Raw genomic sequence first — 21,885 nt, forward strand, 5'->3', positions numbered from 1 at the left:
AACACTGAATATTATTGAACTCAAGTCTCCATGGCGTGAGTAATCAATAGAAAAAGTCATTTTGGGGTGAACTACTCCTTTAAGCAGCAAAAAACTGATTTGTTTTTCAAGAGTCCCATTCGGTTGGTCATCCATGCAACCATAAATTAAACCGGTTGCATGAATAACATTTGTATCTAAATTGATAATAAAAACTACATTCTCAGGGCATTTAAAACGCATTGAATAAAATTGCTTTTCCAAAAGCAGGTCTATGTGTGACATCTTGTGGTTGAATATTGAAGTGCACCTGTTGGCAGACAGTTGTGGAGGGGTTGTGTATAAACGTATATATTTTATATAACGCTTGCATTAATCTGTCACTTTGATATTACAAATGGTGCTGCTGGGTAGCCCAATACAAAACAATAATCTTTCATAGTAGTGTGGTGAAATTACAATATTTGTCTCCAAGATGTAGTGGAGCAGAAGTACTTTAAGTATTAAATACTCAAGGAAAAATATAAGCCCCTCAAAACATCACTTGCAGTAAGTACAGTGCTTGAATTCAGGGACGTGCTGGCCATTGGGAAAAGCGGGACAACTCCCGAACGGCCGGTTCATTCCCGGCTGGTCCAGACCGGCCATTAGGAAAAAATTTAAAATAAAATGTCTGCCTTTGTTCCATTTTGGGGGCTGGGTGGCCAACAAAGTAAATCGTCACTGTCGGGCAGAAACCTCGTATTTCCAAGTTTCAAATTGTAGATTTTCTTTTCGCAAAGCAAAGCCCTGCTTCATCATACAAGGCCGTCGCACAAAAGTAGTGAAAACAGCCGACAAGCACACAACGCCTCACACCGCGAGGCGTTGTGTGCTTGTAGATCTGCTGTTTTCACTAGTTAAAATCATTTTTAAAATGATACACACAAAACAAACGGTTTTGGACATACAAGGTTTCCACCCGACAACGACAAAATATAACTCATGTAATTGGCCCACTGGCTTGTCACTTGTCATGATCTGAAATGGCAAATCTTTGAGTAGCAGCAGCGCAATAGAGAGATCTCTCTCTATAGCGCGCAATGAGGGCCTCTCCAACTCTTTTTTTCCGGGCCTAATCAGGGGCCCAGTACGTCCCTGACTAGAATTGTTTCCTTTCTTCCACTGCTGGTTGAGAAATGCTGACATATCAGCTACTATACATCTAGGCATACAAAATAACTGGTAATAACTATGAAATGGCGAAAAAAAAAAACATTGCATGGATGCACCTGGGACGTATCCTCAGTGATGTAGCCCAAGCTCGTAGGGGTTTCGGGTCTCGCAAAACCATACCTCTCACTCAGGTGATCCAAGTCACCACTGTACGTCCCATTAGGGAAAGACAGGACCAGTGGACCACACACACTCCACTGCTCCAGAACTACCGGTACTCTGCCGAGACTGGGAGAGGCAATCTGGTGCGTGGCAGGACCAGGCTCTGTGGGTTAGACTCCTGGCCGGGCTCCTCCTACGTCTCACCTGGTCCAGGACCTGAAACAGCTATATTGAGCTCATTACATCAATGTGCTCAAAGTCTACTTCATTAAATCAATGTAAATAGTGTAAATAGCTTAGAACCCATCTGATTAAATGTAACAATTCATACCGAGCAATCTTTGATCCTACTCTCACCTATAAGTGGCCGAAATGGGTTTTCTCAGACAGGTGGCTCACCGTGGCTGGTATCTCCCTTAGGGATAGGGTGAGAAGTTCAGTCACCCGAGAGAGACTTGGAGTAAGTAGTTGCTAGTTGGGCAAGTACAGGTCATGTTCTACTTGCCCAAACGTCATGCCCACTTGCCCGAAAAGTAAATTGTCCATTATAGGTAGGATTTGAATTACTGCTCATTTTAACACTTATTTCTTTACTTTCTGGGGCTGTGCGATAGAAAAATGTCATGCCTCAATACTTCCATATCCAAATACCTCCATAGCTATGATTGAATATGCCTATGGTATCACACTTGTTACATTCCACAGACCAGAAAACAGAGCGCGCTGGCCACGTTCAGTTGTTTAGACAGATATCTGGTGTTGTTTTTATAGACGGTTGTGTCCCCTCTCAAATGAGCACTTGCCCGGTCGGGCAACCTGAAAGCAAACTTCACCTGCCCGAAAGTTTTATTTACCTGCCGGGGGCAGGTGGGCAAATCTTAGTGTCGATGCCTGATTGGTGTTAAAAAACAACTCCTCCAAGCCTGGGTTTTATGCAACACATCTTTATTGAAACTGAAGCCACACCAATTTACAAACCAAGGAAACAAGCTTTTTAAAAATAATAAAACGTTTTCCCCGAACCCGAATGACCAACAAAAAAAGGGACTCCCATGGATTGGACCAACGGTCTTTGCAGATGATTATGTTGTGTGTTTTTTCCATACAAAAAAAATAACTTAGTGAAATCGTTCAAGTTTACAGGAATATGCGAACACAGGCTCGGCAAAAAAAGAAAAAGACGAAAAAATAATAAAAAGGTGATGGGATTTTTTACAGCTTGGCTTGTGTTTAGATTTAAACATTTTAATATTCTCAATTAATCAAAGCAGGGATACTTTGATCAAGGAGCCCATAACAAAAATTAAAAAAATGGAGACCAGAGATGAAAAACAAACAAAATGACAACAGAACATTGAGTTATCTGGGGCAGATGCATTCTGGGTGTTTGAGTTCTCAGTGGTGATGTTTGTGAGGGCAACAGGAAGAGTGGGCACTAAGGAGAAGTGGGCACCTCGATGTAAAATCGTCTATTTTTGCCAAAATGTTACAAAACTAAAACATTTGGAGAAAGTTCTTTGAGTAACGTTAAAGTATACATGATCAGAACATGCTTTTCAGCATGCTCTAATTAAGGCCTACGACTGCAACAAAACAGGTTTGTCCAAACATTTTGGGAGCGAGAACAAGAAGCTGAAGGATAAGTTCAGGTCAGATAACGACGTTCCGTGCATGTTCACATCATGTATCCTTTACACTAGGGATGTCCCCATCGGATCGGGAGATCGGAAATCGAGGGGAGATCGGGGGCCGATTTCAAATGATCGGAATCGGGAGAAAAAGATCGGGAAACAGCCTGTCTTTATATATTTAAAAAAATATATAAGCTGATGAGCTTTATTTTTAATTTGTTTTGATACAATGCTGCACTAAGTGAAAAAAGAAGCTTGGATAGAATGGATACCGTTATTTAAATTATAAAAACAACCTTAACGGACAACATTTCTTTCTTTTTTCCTCAATGCATTGCCGAAAGATCGGGTCGGGAAGGATCGGGATCAAATCGGGAGCAAAAAAAAACGTGATCGGGACATCCCTAATTTACACCAGTGCTTCTCAAAGTGGATTCCAGGGACTCTGTGGGTTCCTTTAGGGGGCTCTAAATTGACCCATACAAGCCTGTAACTCTGACAGTGTACAAATGGAACCAAATGAACCCGTTAGGGTTCATTTGGTTCCATTTGTACCCTGTCAGAGTTGAGGGGAGACCCTGAAACGTAAAGGTTTGAGAACCACTACTTTAAACATCACTTCAAAGACTCTGCATCTTTTCAAATGTTTTGGATTTATCATTTGTGGACCAAACAGCCAGTCGTACATGGAGGTGCCCAGTCCTCCTCAGTGCCCAGTCTTCCTGTGTGGTAGTAGTTAGAGTCAGTCAGTCAGTCAGTCAGTCACAGTCAGTACGAAGGGACAGGAGGAGGTCGCCCTCTAGAGGCTCCTCTCAGGAGCGCAGGGCCTGAGCGCTGCCTCTGGAGGCCCCCCGGGGCCCCTGGCTGGACCCCCGCTTGTAGTTCTGTTGGTAGCCGTCCTGGAGGACACACACGCACGCGCACACGCACACACACACACACACGCACACACACACAGTCAAGAATTAATTACAAAACCAGAGGCAACTCCACAGATCACAGATTCATTTGCTTCGTTCTAATGTTTTATCGCGTTTACCGTGCTAAAATGTGGGGCATGCGTACGCATGGGGGCATGCGTACAAGTGGTTAAATGTGCCTTTTTAGTTAGACACAATAAGCCAGCAGTTTCTTTATTGCTATTTACAGTAACACGTCTAGCTCCCATAAGTCACATCCAACCATGAAAGGTTTTGTTGTATCTTGGGAATGGGCTTATTCTGTGTAAAATGATTTTTTTTTTTGTACACATGCCCGGATGCCCCCATAACTACTGAAGTAAATGAAATAATTTTTAACACTCATCTTTTATATTCTTTAATTACAATCTAAAATATGAACCCTTGTTGTAAAAAACTAAAGTTGTCCTTTAAAGCAGTATAAATCACTACCTTCCTTTAAAACAGCACTGAAAAGCAGCTTAGAGGCGGTTGCTACTTGAAACTGGTAAAAGAAAACATCGCCTCTCCTTACCCTCCCCCTGACCTTTCTATTGTAAATACCATTTATTTCGCATTGTGTTTTAGGACTTTTTCTTTTCTTTTTTTTCTGCATAGTACTGTTTTATTTGTCATTCTATGTTATACAAGTAAAAAAGGGACTCCAATTGAAACAACACCAAAAGCTTTTTTTGGGTATCCTTTTAGTTGACCGTGTACCAGTAAACTGTACAGTCATGAAACTGTACCTTTTCCTGTGCAAACTCTAATAATTCTCAAAGTATAATAATACCTGTTGATTATGTTGTAGGGGGGAAAAATATCACGGCACCCCATCTTTAAAGGGCCTACACCATGCTTTTAAAACTATATTTTTTGTATAAATATATGCTCAAAATTGAGTCAGGTTTTAACCCTCAAAAAACACTCTGACCATTCTTTTTGTTTGTTCTAGCTCTACTATAATGAGACTCTCCAGCTGCAATACCAAAACGGCCTCTGTTTGCTCAGGGGCGCATCTAGTGGGGTTTTTCCAGAAAAAAAAGAAGTTTTTTGAAAAAAGTTTTTTGAAAAAAGTTTTTTGAAAAAAAATTTTTTTGAAAAAAAAAAGTTTTTTGAAAAAAAATTTTTTTGAAAAAAAAAAGTTTTTTGAAAAAAAAATTTTTGAAAAATTTTTTTTTTGAAGTTTTGAAAAAAAAAATTTTTTTTGAAAGAATTTTTTTTTAAATGCATTGCATTTTTTTGAAAAAAAAAAGTTTTGAAAAAAAAAAATTTTTTGATTTTTTTTTTTTTTTGACTCTGAAAAAAAAACGGGAATCCAAGAGTGACGTCACTCTCGTCAACTCTCAGAACAGCACTGTTCTGAGAACCCGTGGAAAGCTTTTCATCTCTGTCTGCCCAAAACCAGAGAAAGACACAACGGTCAGAAATAGGACTTTGTGAGGATAGAAGGTGCCAGTGGGACCCCAAAAAAAGGTTTTAAAATAGAAAAAGTGAAAATTCATGGTGTAGGTCCTTTAACATAGTCTAACATGCAGATTGTAAGTTATATTGTATTAACACCTTACAGAAAGGTTAAAATAATGGTTTTATTCACACAAAACTAAAGTCATCTATTGCAGCTTTAAAGGAGCTATAGTCAACTTTTTCTTGAAAAACGGATGCTAAAATAAAAATAATGTTTCGAAAATATTTTATAAAAAAATAAGCTTCATATATGTGTTTCAATTAAAAAATGACCACAAAAAGCGGAAAAATAAAGATAAAATAATCATTTTGGCCCTTTGTTTACATTTACGGGCCCTGTAAATGTAAACAAAGGACCAAAATGATTATGTTATCATTATTTTTCCGCTTTTTGTGGTCATTTTTTAATTGAAACACATATGAAGCTTATTTTTTTATAAAATATTTTCGAAACATTATTTTTATTTTAGCATCCGTTTTTCAAGAAAAAGTTGACTATAGCTCCTTTAAGTTCCCTCCAACAGCCTACGTCACAAAAAACATGTGATCTAACAAGCGCTGTGCTGCGATGCTAAAGCCCAGTTCTTTCACCATTGTACATTAATAAATTATTATAATGAATGATCATGTTTCATACCCTCTGGTAGGGGTCATTATTAAATCATTATAATCATGTTTCATACCCTCTGGTAGTTCATTATTAAATCATTATAATCATGTTTCATACCCTCTGGTAGGGGTCATTATTAAATCATTATAATCATGTTTCATACCCTCTGGTAGGTCATTATTAAATCATTATAATCATGTTTCATACCCTCTGGTAGTTCATTATTAAATCATTATAATCATGTTTCATACCCTCTGGTAGTTCATTATTAAATCATTATAATCATGTTTCATACCCTCTGGTAGTTCATTATTAAATCATTATAATCATGTTTCATACCCTCTGGTAGTTCATTATTAAATCATTATAATCATGTTTCATACCCTCTGGTAGTTCATTATTAAATCATTATAATCATGTTTCATACCCTCTGGTAGGGGTCATTATTAAATCATTATAATCATGTTTCATACCCTCTGGTAGTTCATTATTAAATCATTATAATCATGTTTCATACCCTCTGGTAGTTATTAAATCATTATAATCATGTTTCATACCCTCTGGTAGTTCATTATTAAATCATTATAATCATGTTTCATACCCTCTGGTAGTTCATTATTAAATCATTATAATCATGTTTCATACCCTCTGGTAGTTCATTATTAAATCATTATAATCATGTTTCATACCCTCTGGTAGTTCAGGGTCATTATTAAATCATTATAGTAATGTTTCATACCCTCTGGTAGTTATTAAATCATTATAATCATGTTTCATACCCTCTGGTAGTTCAGGGTCATTATTAAATCATTATAGTAATGTTTCATACCCTCTGGTAGTTATTAAATCATTATAGTAATGTTTCATACCCTCTGGTAGGGGTCATTATTAAATCATTATAATCATGTTTCATACCCTCTGGTAGTTCAGGGTCATTATTAAATCATTATAGTAATGTTTCATACCCTCTGGTAGTTCAGGGTCATTATTAAATCATTATAATCATGTTTCATACCCTCTGGTAGTTCAGGGTCATTATTAAATCATTATAGTAATGTTTCATACCCTCTGGTAGTTCAGGGTCATTATTAAATCATTATAGTAATGTTTCATACCCTCTGGTAGTTCCCGTTGGGGTAATCCCGGGGTGCGCTGAACTGAGTCTGTCCATATCCAGAGTTAGGAGTGTTGGCGAAGGGAGGCCGGTAGTCGTAACCGCCTGCAAAACAAAACGTTTGAGATTTTACACTACAGTTTATGGGTTTCAAACGTGCTATTGAAGTGGTATGGGGCTTTTAAGCCGTGACATCATTTTGTAGTCAGACCTCCAAGCAGATTTATTGTCAATATGTGCAGTGCTGTGTCCCTCGCTATTTCAACAGATCTGAGACAACAATAACGACTAAAGTATAATTCTACCACTTTCCTGTCAACAAGAAAGAGAAGAAAAATGAGTAAATAGTAAAAAGAATCATGGGCGCTGGGGCCTTTTGGCACCTAAAGTTCTCCTCTGCCTACAAAATGATGTCAGACTTAAGAGCCCATGACTGAGGCCGATTCAAAAAACGCCTTCAAGATCCTTTTCTGAAAAACTTCAAATATTTATTCATAGATTACAAAAACATTATGTTGTGGTCACAGAAACCTTTTTTCCTCCTTTTTTATATTAACCACTTGAACCCTAGTGTCCATATTCTGAGAGCTTTAGCCAAAAAATAGCAGATCTACGAGCTGCAAAGAGGTTTGGTGTAGAGGAGAAAAAGATCAGTCTAAGTACAGAGTGAAAAGTCAAGTTTATTAAGTATTGACGGTTCAAGAGGTTAAATCTGGAAAAACAAATTGACATGAACACAAAATACACTGATGATTGTGCTGTCAAACAATGAAACTATATGGTATCTATGGGTTGTGGGGGTCCCTGCTTCATCTCTCTCTCTCTCTCTCTCTCTCTCTCTCTCTCTCTCTCTCTCTCTCTCTCTCTCTCTCTGTCTCTCTCTCTGTCTCTCTCTCTCTACTAAGGGGTCCTTGGCCTGAAAACGTTGAAGACCCCTGCTGTACATGGGTATCGTTATAAAATAGGTTAAAACCATTTTAAATGTTCTGGGTGGGGGTCCGGTAGTCGTACCTCTGAACCCGTTGGAGGACCCTCTGTAGCCGTTGATCATCCCCCGGGCGTTACGAGGCCCGCCCCCCCGGGACCCCCCCGCCCCCCTGCTGTTGTAGAAGGACTGAGGTCTGCCGAAGCCCGGGTTCTGCTGGGACGTCCCAGCGGCGGGGTGGCCCCCTGCAGGCTGCTCTGGGGAATGGAAGGCACCCACTACTGAGAAAACACACACACACACACACACACACACACACACACACACACACACAGAGTCTCTGTTTAGCATTCGTGTGCTTATCCCTGATATAATGCTGATATAATCTTGCACTCGCCATAGGTTTAATTTCTTAATAACGAGACACAAACAAATCCAATAATCAATTAACCACAAACAGTGACACATCTTTTCACTATTTTAAAGACAATTTTTTAAGGTTCTCGACCCTTTTAGGGATCAGAAACCACTTTTCAAAATTTCAGAAACACTCAGCCCTCCCAATATAAGTTCCCTCTTGATTTATTTTGTTCCTTCTAAATATTCATACTATATTATCATATTACAAATCATGGTGTTTTGACAATTATTTTGCCCACAGGTTGAGATTGAACTACTGTTTTAAACCCATCAAGATCAGGGAAGCATTCTTGTCATTTTAGATTGGCGCAAAAAAATACTTTGGCTATTCAAAAATAGCAGATCTACAAACATTTATATAGCGCTTTTATCCAAGCGCTTTACATAGATGTGCATTACATTCACCCATTCACGCACACATTCATACACCGATGGCGGAGGAAACCATGCAAGGCACCAACCTGCTCACCGGGAGCAACTAGGGGTTCAAAGTCTTGCTCAAGGACTCTTCAACATTAACAGAGGGGGAGCCCGGATTCGAACTGGGAACCCTTCGTGCTCTAATAACGGTTTCTCTACCCCTGAGCTATGCCGCCCCCTCATAGCGAGTCACTTTGGCCAGGGGCCAAAAATGTTTGAGCACCATCTGACATAATATAGCAACATGAGTTTATTGGGGGGAACAGTTTAGTGGGTTCGAGTTTTGGGGGGAACAGTTTAGTGGGTTAGAGTTTTGGGGGGAACAGTTTAACCGTCGCACGGCGGCTGCTCACCAGACTGCAGCTGCTCGGCCGGCTGCAGCTCCACCTGCAGCTCCACCTGCTCCACGGGGAGAGGCTGTGATTGGCCGCCGTTGAAGCCCTGGCTGCTGTAGCTGTTCTGGTATTGGCTGGCCGGGTTCAGCGCCTCCGTGTCATTGGCTGGAGGCACAGGGGCGTTGAGGTTGAACACCTGCGAGTTGAGGGACGAAACCAAACGACTGGGTCAAAACAGGAAGCCTCCAGGGAAAGGTTGGGGGGAAGACCACACTTATAGGAGTAGTTCACCCACAAAATGACTTTTTTTCTATTGATTACTCAGTAACTCAACCCATGCAGACTCGAGTTCAATAATATGTTTTGGTTTTTGTCACATTCATAAGACAATAATTTGATGGACTCTTTGTAAGCTCGGGGTACATTAATTATAATGACATTATTGGCTTAGGAATGCGACAAAAAACAAAAAAATATATATATAATTGAACTCAAGTCTGCATGGCATGAGTAATCAATAGAAAAAAAGGCATTTTGGGGGTGAACTACTACTATAAAAAAACAGGTTAAATATTACCAATTGTCAAATAAGAGGCAAAAATTTTGAAAATGGCCGATCTACATAAAATAAAAAATAAAAAAAACAGGAAAAAATCTTCTCTTATCCATCTGTTTCCGCAAGAATTTACTGTAGCATTATTTGCGGGACACTTCGGGTTAACAGCAGACATACAAGCTCACGTCGTGTCGCAGATGCAACCGTTGTGAGCTTGTAGATCACTCTCGGCAGCGGCGCCGAAAAGCTGCCTGCACATTCTGCGCAATGCATGATGGGATGTTGGAAAGTTGTGGATGGGGTCCCTTATTTTCAGATGGGAATCTACGGCCAAATCCAACGGTGTGATGTCATCACATTGTACTTTACAATACAAACCCCAAAATCAATCCTCCAGTTCTAGGCAACACAGAAGGGGGGGAACTTTTTTCCTATTTCCACACAACTCCTCTAAGGTATATTAACACATCGGGTGCCCACGTGGTGTCTACGCGTCAATCTCTTTGATCTTTACGAGTGCCCAAGGACGCGTTTGACGCGTTGTACAGTAAACTATACTGTACTGTAGCTACTGCACTTGGCTACCGCGGTGATGAAACAACTCCATTTCCCAACATGCAGCGCGCAATTACGTCACCCGGACGTGCTGTGTGGCTCGTTGACTTCCTGTTTACCGGCTGCACAAAAGTGCCGTTTTCTCCGGATTCCCTTCCTTTTTTTCATTTTTTTCTCAAAACGGCAGCCTCTTCTACATGCCGTAACACAAATACTGTGGCTTAGAAATGATAAAAAACGGTCCTGACTGAAAGAAAAGATTTTCGCGAAATAAACAGGACATACTCGGATTACATTTACTCGGATTACTTTTCTCGCCAGTACTCTCACCGGTAGGTAAAATGACGCGTTGCCATGGGCACCAGCAAATTAGACGTCAGAGATCACGTGGGCATCCGATGTGTTAATGACATAGTTCAATATTGAGCCTGGAATTATTTTATGCTTTAGCTATAAAAAGAAAATAGCAGAAGTACACGCTCATGTGCCACACTTTGAGCTTGTAGATCTGCTATTTTTAAAAAGTCATGACAATTAGTGCAAATCCAAGTGTAGCAAAAGACAACAATATGGGTACTTTTACTACATTAATGTTAAAACTCAGGGGTGTTTACCGTCTGCATGGACTGGAACGGCGCTGCGTTGACGTTGATCCCTCCACTGTGAGGGGGCGGGGCTTTGGAGACCTGCTGGAAGAGAGGTGGCGTGGGGGGAGGGGCCTGCTGCTCTCACACACGCACACGCACACGCACACACACACACACACACACACACACACACACACACAGAGAGAGAGACACAACGTCAGACACTACACCCACAAATATATGGATTCTTGCAAAGCAGAGTTGATAACTACATTGAACTATGCCTGATTCATTCACTCCACAACAACCTGTAGACAACATGTGCTACAGGTTGTACAAATCTAGCACCGCAACAACCCTACTTTCAGCTCATTAAGACCTCTAAGGAACCACTCTAAAAATGTGTTCTAAATCCTTTCTGATAAACTTATGTTTCAAAACTTTTTCATGTAATGGACCTCTGGAAATGATATGTAGGCTATTTGGCCAGTTATTTCTTTTTTTTTTCTTTTTTTTCTTTTTTTCCCACGATTTTGTAACCCATTCTTTCACCTGGTGCCAATTGCCTAAGCTGTAATCCTGGGCTCTGCTCTCCCTCTGCCAACCTGGGGAGGAGCCCCGAACTGAGCTCATGCTTCCTTCAGTGCATGAGGAGTGAGCAGGCCGCTTCTTATCACCTGACAGGGGGAGCTTCCCCGATTGGACGTAGCGCGTGGAAGGAACACGTTATTCCAACCAGTTCCATTCCCCTCCATCAGGCGCCCCGGCTGGCCAGGGGGAGGCATTATAGAGACCAGGATTACTGCATGTTTTTGTGAGGGTATCTACCCTAGGAGACACAGGGAGAACATGCAAACTCCACACAGAAAGGCCCTTTCGCCAACCCCACCTAGGGTGTGGGCGCTGATGACGCGGAGGAGAGAATACGCCCCCAGCACCCACAGCGTCCCCCGGCTGGAATCGTACCCAGGACCTTCTAGCTGTGAGGCGACAGCACTACTGACTGCGCCACTGTGCCCCCATTTGGCCTGTTAAAGGGTTAAACAATGACCCAAGTAAACCTTTCACAGACATCGATAGTCACAATGTGCAGCACAAGGATATCAATAAGAGAATTAAAAAAACAGAATTAAACAATCATCACAGAGCAAATCAACCAAAAGGAGTGAAAGACACCAAACAGCCTCAGAACGAGGGAGAGGTCTGTCTGAACACAGAGCTGTAAACACACCGCAGCCTGAGGTGAAAGCCTGTCTGAACAGGCCAGTGTTTAACAGTCAGTGTTTAGAAGAGGTCAACAGTGAGTGTTCCATAGCCTGGGGGTAAAGCTCACCAAGGCACCGTCACCTCTGGTCTAGTATTCATACACTAATGACAGAGGTTCTCAAACTTCGTCACGTTCCAAATTAGCCCGCGGACCCCCATTTGAAAAGGCATGTCTTCTCTCACCCCCATGAGAGAAGAGATTCTAGCAGTGATTCTCAATCATTTCAATTTCAAGGACCCCCAGCGAGACATGCATCATAGGATACAGACCCCCATTTAATGGCATTTCTATCTTTGAGAGTGAGACCCCCATTTATATTGTAAAATCAAATGTTAATTTAACTTAAGAGTGTACAACGGCCAATGTGTACAGTCTCTGAGTTACATACCCAATAAGGGTCCGTTTGGTTCCTAACTATCATTTAGCAAGAGGCCAGTCTATCCTCAGATCCAATACAGGAGGGGGTTGACACTGTGGCAGGTAAATGAAACGTTTGGACATGAGGAGTTTGCTTTAGAGTGGCCCAAACGTACAAGTGCACGTTAGAGTGAGGGGTCTGAAGACACAACAGTCTTCAGTTGGCTATAAACACCAGATATCTGTCTAATAAACACCAGATATCTGTCTAATAAACACCAGATATCTGTCTAATAAACACCAGTCGCACCGTCGCCGTCTCCCCTTTCTCTCTCAATCTCTCCCTCTCTACACCACACACACGTGCACGCACGCAGTCAAAGCTCATTAAGCGTTCTTTCCCAGTAGGAAATAAAACTATTAAAGGTGATACACCATGAAATTTCCCTTTTCCTATTTTAAAACCTTTTTTTGGGGTCCCACTAGCACCTTCTATCCTCACAAAGTCCCATTTCTGACCGTTGTGTCTTTCTCTGGTTTTGGGAAGGCGAAGGTTAAAAGTATCCCACGGGTTCTCAAAACAGGCTGTCCAGATTTGCTGCCGATTGTGACGTCATCTGCCGATTGTGACGTCATCATAAAAAAAAAATCAGCGCAGTTAAGGCCAAAGGTGGTACTGCAGCTGAAAATGCTCTGAGAGCCATTCAAAAATGAGAGAGGCTCTCTATTCGTGGTAATTTGGTAATTTAGCCTCAAACCTTTTGAAAAACGTTTTTGGGACATAAACAATGTGACATAAATACTTTTTAAATGCATGGTGTATCACCTTTAAACTGACTATTTAACTATATATAAAAAAATATCACACCCAATGTGAAGTGAGCGGTGGTCGAGCTTGCATAACGTCTTCAGACTAGGATATAAGTCTAGGATGTACAGGCTACAGACACACACACACACATTGCTATGGCAAAACGCTGAGGAGAAATGGCTACAGACACACACACACAGCCACTCTATGGAGCGGTTTACCACCGCTCAAAAACACCTGCATGTTTCATGTGCCACAGGTTCCCTACTATAGTCCCTGTGACTGTCTGACTGACAAGTGGAGAAAGAATGTAGCAAGCAGCAAGGTCTGAACAGTCAAAGCATAGCATGTGTCAAGTAGACGAACCCACCCTATGGTGACACACCTCTTCCCCCTCCAAGCTGTGCCTTGCGTCTGCTTCCACAGTGTCAGTTTGCTCAGCAGCAGTGCTGGGTGCCTGACTGCAGGGCCCTGCCTGCCTCATCCTTCTCTCTCTCTCTCTGACCTGGTCTGTGGCCCCTGACCTGTGGGAGGCCCCCTGGGGCCCCGTAGAGGCCCACACCACACCACAGGGTCCCAACGCAACCAGTTGCAACCTGCTTTAGATTTAGAACTACAGTAGGTTACTGTAGTTCTAAATGCCCCAAACTAAGCTGCCCTGCAAGGGGGAAAATCAGACGTCTGCAATCTCTCTCTGCAACGCATTGCCAACAGTTGTGTTGAGACTGAGCTCAACACGTTCACCTTCAAACTGACACACAGGCCGTTTGAACCATCAACTTCCCTCGTTTGCAGTTGAGCTTGTTAAGGTGTCGTAACGTCAGGCAAACTAAAGGGGAACACACACTGGACGCGGAGGCGGCGCGGAAGCGGCGCATCAAAACATACAACCTCATTATTTTCAATGAACTAACCCACACCGGCGCCGTCAGACGCGCGCAGCCGCGGGTCTGCCGCCCCGCCTGCCGCGCCGATGCGCCACTGTTCTATTTTTCCAGCGTTGCCGCGCGGTGAACATGTTCTCCCATGGTTCTCCCCACCGGGGAAATGGATGTGCTGTGTGGCAGCGCGCCGCATCCAGTTGGGGTTACCTCGCGGCACTTAACATGCATCGATACCGTGACGCGACGCTGCGCAGCCGCCCGCGGCCAGTGTGTGCTCCCCTTTAGCCACTCCACTGCTCAACATGCTCTCTCCACAACTCATTTATATAAATGATGGTGCCATTGTCCATTTCTTAGAATTAATGAAGTTGGCCCCCACCCTTTCTACACCAATGAGCTTCGCCCAAAGTAGCAGATCTACAAGCTGGCAATGTGACAGCATTGCAACTCTGCCATTTTCACAATTCTTGACTAGTTTTTGGCTGATTATGCCATGCTCGGAACGGGGACGCTAGTGTTCATGTAGTTGCGACCGTCAGGTGGCAGTTACTATCAAAACCTCCACCGGCTGTCTGTCTGTCAGTCAGTCAGTCACGTCACACTTTTCCTCTACTCATATCTCTGCCACTGTTGCCCCTATCCATGCCAAACGTTGCACACACACACACTCCTTGGCTGACAAACCACAACCTCCACCCCCCTCATATCTCACATGGCCCTCTTCTAGCGCCACCATGAGGCCGATTCTTGCAAAACACATTTTTGGACACAGCTCCTACAGATTTTGCCCTAAAATCACGCAAGTCATGTCATCATCATCATGGACCTGTCCCATTTCCCATATTCTCTCCTGATTGCCTACGATTGCTTTCTAAAGTTTTGTATGCGACCTGACGGTTGCTTATCTCCCCATTAGGGAGTCCTACTGGTAATGTCCATACGTTATCATTATGACTGAATGTGAAAGAACCCAGGCTCTGACAGCTCATTGATAATGCATTACAGAAAGGTTGTGTTTGTTCATTATTTACCTGGATGGGATCAATGGGTTCTGTTGCTGGCCGAGCGTCTGGTGAGTGACAGGTCTGGAACATGGGAGGAGGGGTGGAGATGATGGACACCTGACAGACACACAGGAGAGCAACACTTCATCCAACTGATGCATTTAAACCATTATAAAACAACCTTATAGTTATACAGGAGAGCAACAATACAATAACGACAATACGATATTAAAGGGATATTTCACTTTCAAAACTTTTGGTAATTGTATCGTCTAATCAGGCTTTAATGAAAGCTCTGGACAGTTTTTAGGTTGCTTGATTCAATATTTAGATATTTGATGTAAATGTTACCAAAAAAGTACTATAGTGTGTTAGGGCAACCTAAATACGTTGCATATTGTAATAAATCATACAGCTCTCATACAGAGCCTGTTGGTGAATTAAATGTACTCACTTGCGTTGGCTCAGGCTGGACAGGAACAGGGTTGGGTTGTGACAGTCGAGATTCTGGGTGAACTGAAATGGAAAGGCAACGAGTTCATTTAAAGACACACTCCGGCCAAATCATGTTTTTTTTTTTTTTAACATGTTCTAAGTGTGTTCAACATGTTCTAAGTGTGTTTACGTACCAGGAGGACACACGAGCTCCATGTTCTAAGTGTGTTTTACATGTTCTAAGCATGTTCTAAGCATGTTTAACATGTTCTAAGCGTGTTCTAAGTATGTTTAACATGTTCTAAGTGTGTTCAACATGTTCTAAGCATGTTCAACATGTTCTAAGCATGTTTAACATGGTCAAAGCGTGTTCTAAGTGTGTTTAACATGTTCTAAGCGTGTTCTAAGCATGTTCAACATGTTCTAAGCGTGTATAACATGTTCTAAGCGTGTATAACATGTTCTAAGCATGTTAAACATGTTCTAAGCATGTTTAACATGATCTAAGCGTGTTCTAAGTGTGTTTACGTACCAGGAGGACACGCCAGCTCCATGTTCTAAGTGTGTTTAACATGTTCTAAGCGTGTATAACATGTTCTAAGTGTGTTATCGTACCAGGTGGACACACCAGCTCCATGTTCTAAGCATGTTTAACATGTTCTAAGCGTGTATAACATGTTCTAAGCGTGTTAACGTACCAGGTGGACACACCAGCTCCATGTTCTAAGCATGTTTAACATGTTCTAAGCATGTTTAACATGTTCTAAGCGTGTTAACGTACCAGGAGGACACACCAGCTCCATGTTCTAAGCTTGTTTAACATGTTCTAAGTGTGTTAACGTACCAGGTGGACACACCAGCTCCATGTTCTAAGCATGTTTAACATGTTCTAAGCATGTTTAACATGTTCTAAGCGTGTTAACGTACCAGGTGGACACACCAGCTCCATGTTCTAAGCATGTTTAACATGTTCTAAGCGTGTATAACATGTTCTAAGCATGTTTAACATGTTCTAAGCGTGTTAACGTACCAGGTGGACACACCAGCTCCATGTTCTAAGCATGTTTAACATGTTCTAAGCGTGTATAACATGTTCTAAGCATGTTTAACATGTTCTAAGCGTGTTAACGTACCAGGTGGACACACCAGCTCCATGTTGTGGGCGGGCTTCATGGGCTGAGCGGACACGATGGCTGGGTCCATGGGCTGTCCGTCAAATTCCAACATGGAGTCCTGAGGAGACACACACGTGTTGACTTAAAATATTAATTTAGTTTTAGTCATGTTTTAATCTGCTGAAATGTTTCAGTTTTAGTCGACTAAATCTACAGAATCTACAAATAATTGTCAGGCATCGTAAAGGCTGATTTGACACTTTGTTGCACTGTGAAAATAGCCGTTCTACAAACTCACAGCGCTTTTACATCGGCTACTTTTAGACCACAACCAAACATAACATGACTTTTATTTTAGTTCTACTGTATCTCTTCCCTAACATTTTAGTCAGTTTTTTGTCAGATCGAAAGTGAAAAATCTAGATCACAGCCAGCCTGTCACAATTATTACATAATTCACCCTTTGTTCACTTTCTGGTTGGTCCCTGACTGACCAACCAGCAGGCTCCATCTGCCTTGTCCCACCTTTTTTATGTTGAATTTGCTAAAACATAATTTTGGGAGAAAAAAAAAAGTCCCTGTACTGCCACTTGAAAGTTTGACATTAGAATTGAACACACAGAACAACAATACAAAGCAACTGAATTAAAATGGTAGTGGATGGAGTGTCTCACTGAGTGTCCCACCAAGACACAGCAACCAATGGGTGTGAAGAGGGCAGTGATGGGCAAGCTACTTGGAAAATGTAGTAAGCTAAGCTACAAGCTACTCTTGATGAAATATAGCTTAAAGGGGCACTCCACCACTTTTCAACCTATGTTGATGTAATTGGTCCTCACTCAAAAATAGCTTTCCTTTTTTTTTTTTTTTTTTTTTCCTCAGAGGAGGACTGTGGGCAGGTCAGAAACCCATAGTCTTGTGACATCATCGATTGCCAATCCAGCTTATAGAAACTGCAGGCTTTCTATTCCTGAAAAGTTGCAATTTTAAAGTGGAAGCCATTGTTCTCGTGATAATAAAAATCTAAATATTTTTTTCAAAAATATTGATTACATTTTTTTTTGGGAAAATGATGATGTCACAAGACGATGGATTCTGAACTTCCCACAGCTCTCCTAGGAGACTTGGACTGAGTAGAAAAAAATTGTGATATTTTATCATGAACATTAGTGAGGACCTATTATATGAAGACAGGTTGAAAAGTGGTGAACTACTCCTTTAAGCTACAACGAAGCTACCCACAGAAAATGTAGCAAAGCAAGCTACAAGCTACACGGCAAAAGTAGCTAACTACAACAAAGCTATTTATTTATTGCCAGACCCATGAAATGGGTAGGCCTACATAAGCAAATGTCTGTCCGGGTTTTCTATATAAAGGGTATATATGATGATGACATGATGATGACATGCCTACAAAAGGCATGATGTCATAAATGATGATGACAGACAGGGGGTCTGGCACAACCAGGTTGACCTGGTCTAGTTTTTTTAACAACTGCATGATCAAAGTACAACTTTCCACCAAACAAATAGGCAGGCAAAAAATGCTCAGTTCGATTGATTATTATAAAACTGGAAACAAGCCCTTATGTCTGGCTTTTTGTGTCATCCTTTAATTTACTTTTCAAATTAAATGTGTACCTTTTCAGGCTGTGACCCCCCCAAAAATCCTTTTTGAACGGGGACCCCACCCTGACAATCAATTGGAATTAGGAGTTGAGGCATTATATTTAGTTTCAATCTGTTCCACCGATAAATATTGTGAAAATAGCAGATCTACAAGCTCACAACGCCTCGTAACACAAGGCGTTTGGAGCTTGTAGATCTGCCATTTTCACAATTTGTGCCTCTTTTACTATAGTCAATTTAGCCAATGTTTTTATAGATGATGACTTGTTTTGATGCAGTTTTGGTCTTTTATTTATATTTTTTTAGGTATTAAAAATGTCTAAAAGGTCCTTAAATTGCCACTTCACTGTCATTAGTTAGCTGTGGACAGAAGAGGGCACTGACTTGTGTGCTGTCGAAACAGCTGATATGCTGCAGCCAGCGGTGGACAGTAACTGAGTAAATGTACTTGAGTACTTTTACTTTTATTTGTACTTCAAGTAGCTTATTTTTAAAAGCATGTACCGGTATGCACTCTTGAATACATACGTTTATTTAAAAGCAAGTAGGCCTACTTTTTTTTACTCTTACTTGTAACATTTTGACTGAGTTTACTGTGGATTGGAGTGTGACCAGGAGTACTCTGTACTCTTTCTCAAGTACTTGGGTCGAGTAGCCTACTGTCCATCTCTGGCTGAAGCCTGATTTATACTCCGCCCCCGGAGATCTACAAGCTCACAATGTTGGCATTTGCAACGCGATGTGAGCTTGTATGTCAGTTGTTCTCAGACGTTCCCTGAACACGGTGCAGGCAGAGGTGGGACGTTCGCGAACGAATCGAATCTTTTGAACGGTTCTTTGAAGTGAACGATGGGATCCGGTTCGCGCAGTAGAGAGTGCGAAGTAGAGAGCGCATAGTGAGACAGATCCTTGGCTCGGTCTCACTTCAAAGAGCCATAAATCCCTCTAGTTGCAGGGTGAAGTGTCTCGCTTTACGCTGTCACTTCTCAACACAGAGGAGGTTCGTTGAAATGAAGTGAAAGCAGCGCTGTGCAGAACAACATGTTTGGGGATCTGTTGGGAATTATTTTCCTCACAAACTTTATTTAGCAGTCAAATTTCGCCGGGATGGTAACGTGTAGCGTTTGTTGCACGCTACGTCACTACTGGAGTCTAAAAATAGCTACGCTACGCTACAGCTACGCTGGTTCAAAAGGAGCTGCGCTACCGTGACGCTACTGACAAATGTAGTTAAGCTATGTAGCGTCGCTACTTGTAGCTCGCTACTGCCCATCACTGGAAGAGGGGCGGGACAACGGGTGAAAGGGTGAATGTCCGATTGCAATTATTTTGCCATTATCATCATAATCATGTCCATGTTGAAACATTTTCAAATACAGTATTTTCAAACATTTAAAAAAACTAGTGAACACTTAAAGGGGCACTCCACCACTTTTCAACCTATGTTCATATAATTGGTCCTCACTCAAAAATTGTTTTTTTTTTTTTTTTTTTTTCTCAGAGGAGGGCTGTGGGCAGGTCAAAAACCCATCGTCTTGTGACATCATCGATTGCCAATCCCTCTTGTAGAAACTGCAGGCTTTCTATTCCTGAAAAGTAGGAGCAGTGTCCAAAAATGTGTTTGAAAAAATCGGCCTGATGGTGGCGCTATATGGGACAGATTCATATTGATGAGATGAGTGTAGACATACTGTGTACCACTTTGCGTGATTTTAGGGCAAAATCTGTAGGAGCAGTGTCCTAAAATGTGTTTTAAAAAATCGTCCTGAAGGTGGAGCTAAATGGGACAGATCCATGTTGATGACATGAGTGCAAGAGCACGTGTGTAGGGCAAAATTTGTAGGAGCAGTGTCCAAAAATGTGATTTGCAAGAATCGGCCTCATGGTGGCGCTAGAAGAGGGCCATGTGAGAATTGAGGTAAGGAGCAAGGAGTGTGCGTGCAAAATTTGGCATGGATCGGGGCAACGGTTGCGGATATATGAGCAGGGCAAAATTGTGACGTGTGACAGACAGACTGACGGACTGACTGACTGACGGACAGGTGGTCGAGGTTTTGATAGTAACTGCGACCTTAATGGTCATAACCGTAACAGCCACAGACATAGAAAGGTAGACGCCTCTTCCGGCTGGGGGGTGCTGGTCCAAGACTCCTGGCAAAAAAAATAAAAATAATTACGGAATTCTTCCCTGTGTGTCACAGAAGCGGAAATTCGGTCGGCCAATCAGAGGCAGATGGGGCGGGTTTTCTCATACGCAACTCTGAGCCGCGCAACATCAGGAACTGGATGAAAACAAAACTGGAGCTGTCACCAAACACTCAGAGATTTGTGAAATAAGTTCCCAGAGAGAAACATGGTCGTTTCATGTACAGCTCCGGGTTGTACAAACAGATGCACATTGGAAAATAGAACGCTGGGAATCACTTTCCACAGGTAAGTAACATGATTCATTAATCTGTCTAATGAATGTAGACGGGAATGTGACCAAATCCTGGATCCAACTCCATGTCTGGTATTGACACTTGCTTTGGCCATATAAACGTGCCAATAAAGCTCCTTTGTATTGAATGGGAAAAGTCCCGGAAAAGACGCTGATTGGCCAGCAGTTTTTTTGAGTGACAGTCTGTCTTCCACACTCCGCCATTTCTGCCAGGACTCCTTGACCAGGCGCGCCAATGAACTGCAGCGGCGGGGGAGGTATCTAGCTTTTTATATCTGTGGTAACAGCCCTCATGGAAGCATCTCATACCTGCATGAAGTTGTAGGTGCCCTGCATCTGAGCCATCAGGTCCTGGACCACCTGCTTGCGGACCAGGGGGTCGTTGGGAGGCGCAGGGGGGGCCACGGCGGGGGGCAACGATGATGTCAGCGGGTGAGGGGGGGTCTCCACCAGGGGGGCGGGGGGCGGGGGAGGAGGGGTGGTCTGGACCAGGTGTGGCGTCTGCATGGCGGCCACCGGCGCCTGAGGGGGAAGGGAGATCTGCAAACACACGGACAGACGGTACGTTTTATTAGCGTGGTTCAATGGTTCTCAGCCTTCTTCACATCAAGTTCAGGGGTTGACACTAAGGGCTCAGAGGCACCCAGAGGCACTGAACACTGAAAAATGCTTTCGAGGATTTTTCTCATATCTCATAAAAACAAGGTTGTCCTTTAAACAGCATGATAAACAACTATCTGAGCCTGTGAAGGCCACAGCCAAATATGTTACTTACAACCTTTTGCGACCTGCCTTCATGGATGGAATGGGAGGGAGGGAGGAACTATGGGTGGGAGGAACTGAAGTCGATAGGTAACCAAATGTTGTGTGTTATATTATTGTTACCTCTGTTTGTGACGTGGTCCACTCGTCTCCCTGTTCCTTATCGCTGCTGCTGTACGAGTCGTCTGGAATGAACTGTCTGTTTACAAACTGGACAGAGAGAGAGAGAGAGAGAGACAGTCATCACCCTGATAACTCAATATAATCCCAACCTTTTTAATTCTGCATTAAGCCCTGGATGAAGTTAAGCTTCAATTGACATCACAA

At 42.3% G+C, this 21,885-nt stretch overlaps 1 protein-coding gene across 4 annotated transcripts in view; it reads right to left on the reverse strand.

Moving 5' to 3' along the window:
* Positions 1-3,493: 3,493 nt before the first annotated feature.
* The window catches only part of LOC308293946 (caprin-1-like), a 37,494-nt gene continuing 19,102 nt past the window's right edge, over positions 3,494-21,885 (reverse strand). For 2 of the 4 annotated variants that reach the window (XM_080736623.1, XM_080736620.1), the window contains exons 9-18: positions 21,682-21,768; positions 21,106-21,336; positions 16,746-16,845; positions 15,632-15,693; positions 15,205-15,294; positions 10,882-10,992; positions 9,175-9,352; positions 8,068-8,262; positions 7,058-7,161; positions 3,494-3,826 (exon numbers count right to left, since the gene is read on the reverse strand). In XM_080736623.1, the coding sequence (XP_080592749.1) occupies positions 3,740-3,826; positions 7,058-7,161; positions 8,068-8,262; positions 9,175-9,352; positions 10,882-10,992; positions 15,205-15,294; positions 15,632-15,693; positions 16,746-16,845; positions 21,106-21,336; positions 21,682-21,768 (1,245 nt within the window). In that variant the 3' untranslated portion in view covers positions 3,494-3,739. The remainder of the gene's footprint in view (positions 3,827-7,057; positions 7,162-8,067; positions 8,263-9,174; positions 9,353-10,881; positions 10,993-15,204; positions 15,295-15,631; positions 15,694-16,745; positions 16,846-21,105; positions 21,337-21,681; positions 21,769-21,885) is intronic. The other 2 variants (XM_080736621.1, XM_080736622.1) reach the window with 2 other exon arrangements.

This window comes from Nannobrachium achirus, assembly GCF_963921795.1.
Source record: "Nannobrachium achirus genome assembly, chromosome: 11".
NCBI classification, from domain to species: Eukaryota; Metazoa; Chordata; class Actinopteri; order Myctophiformes; family Myctophidae; genus Nannobrachium; species Nannobrachium achirus.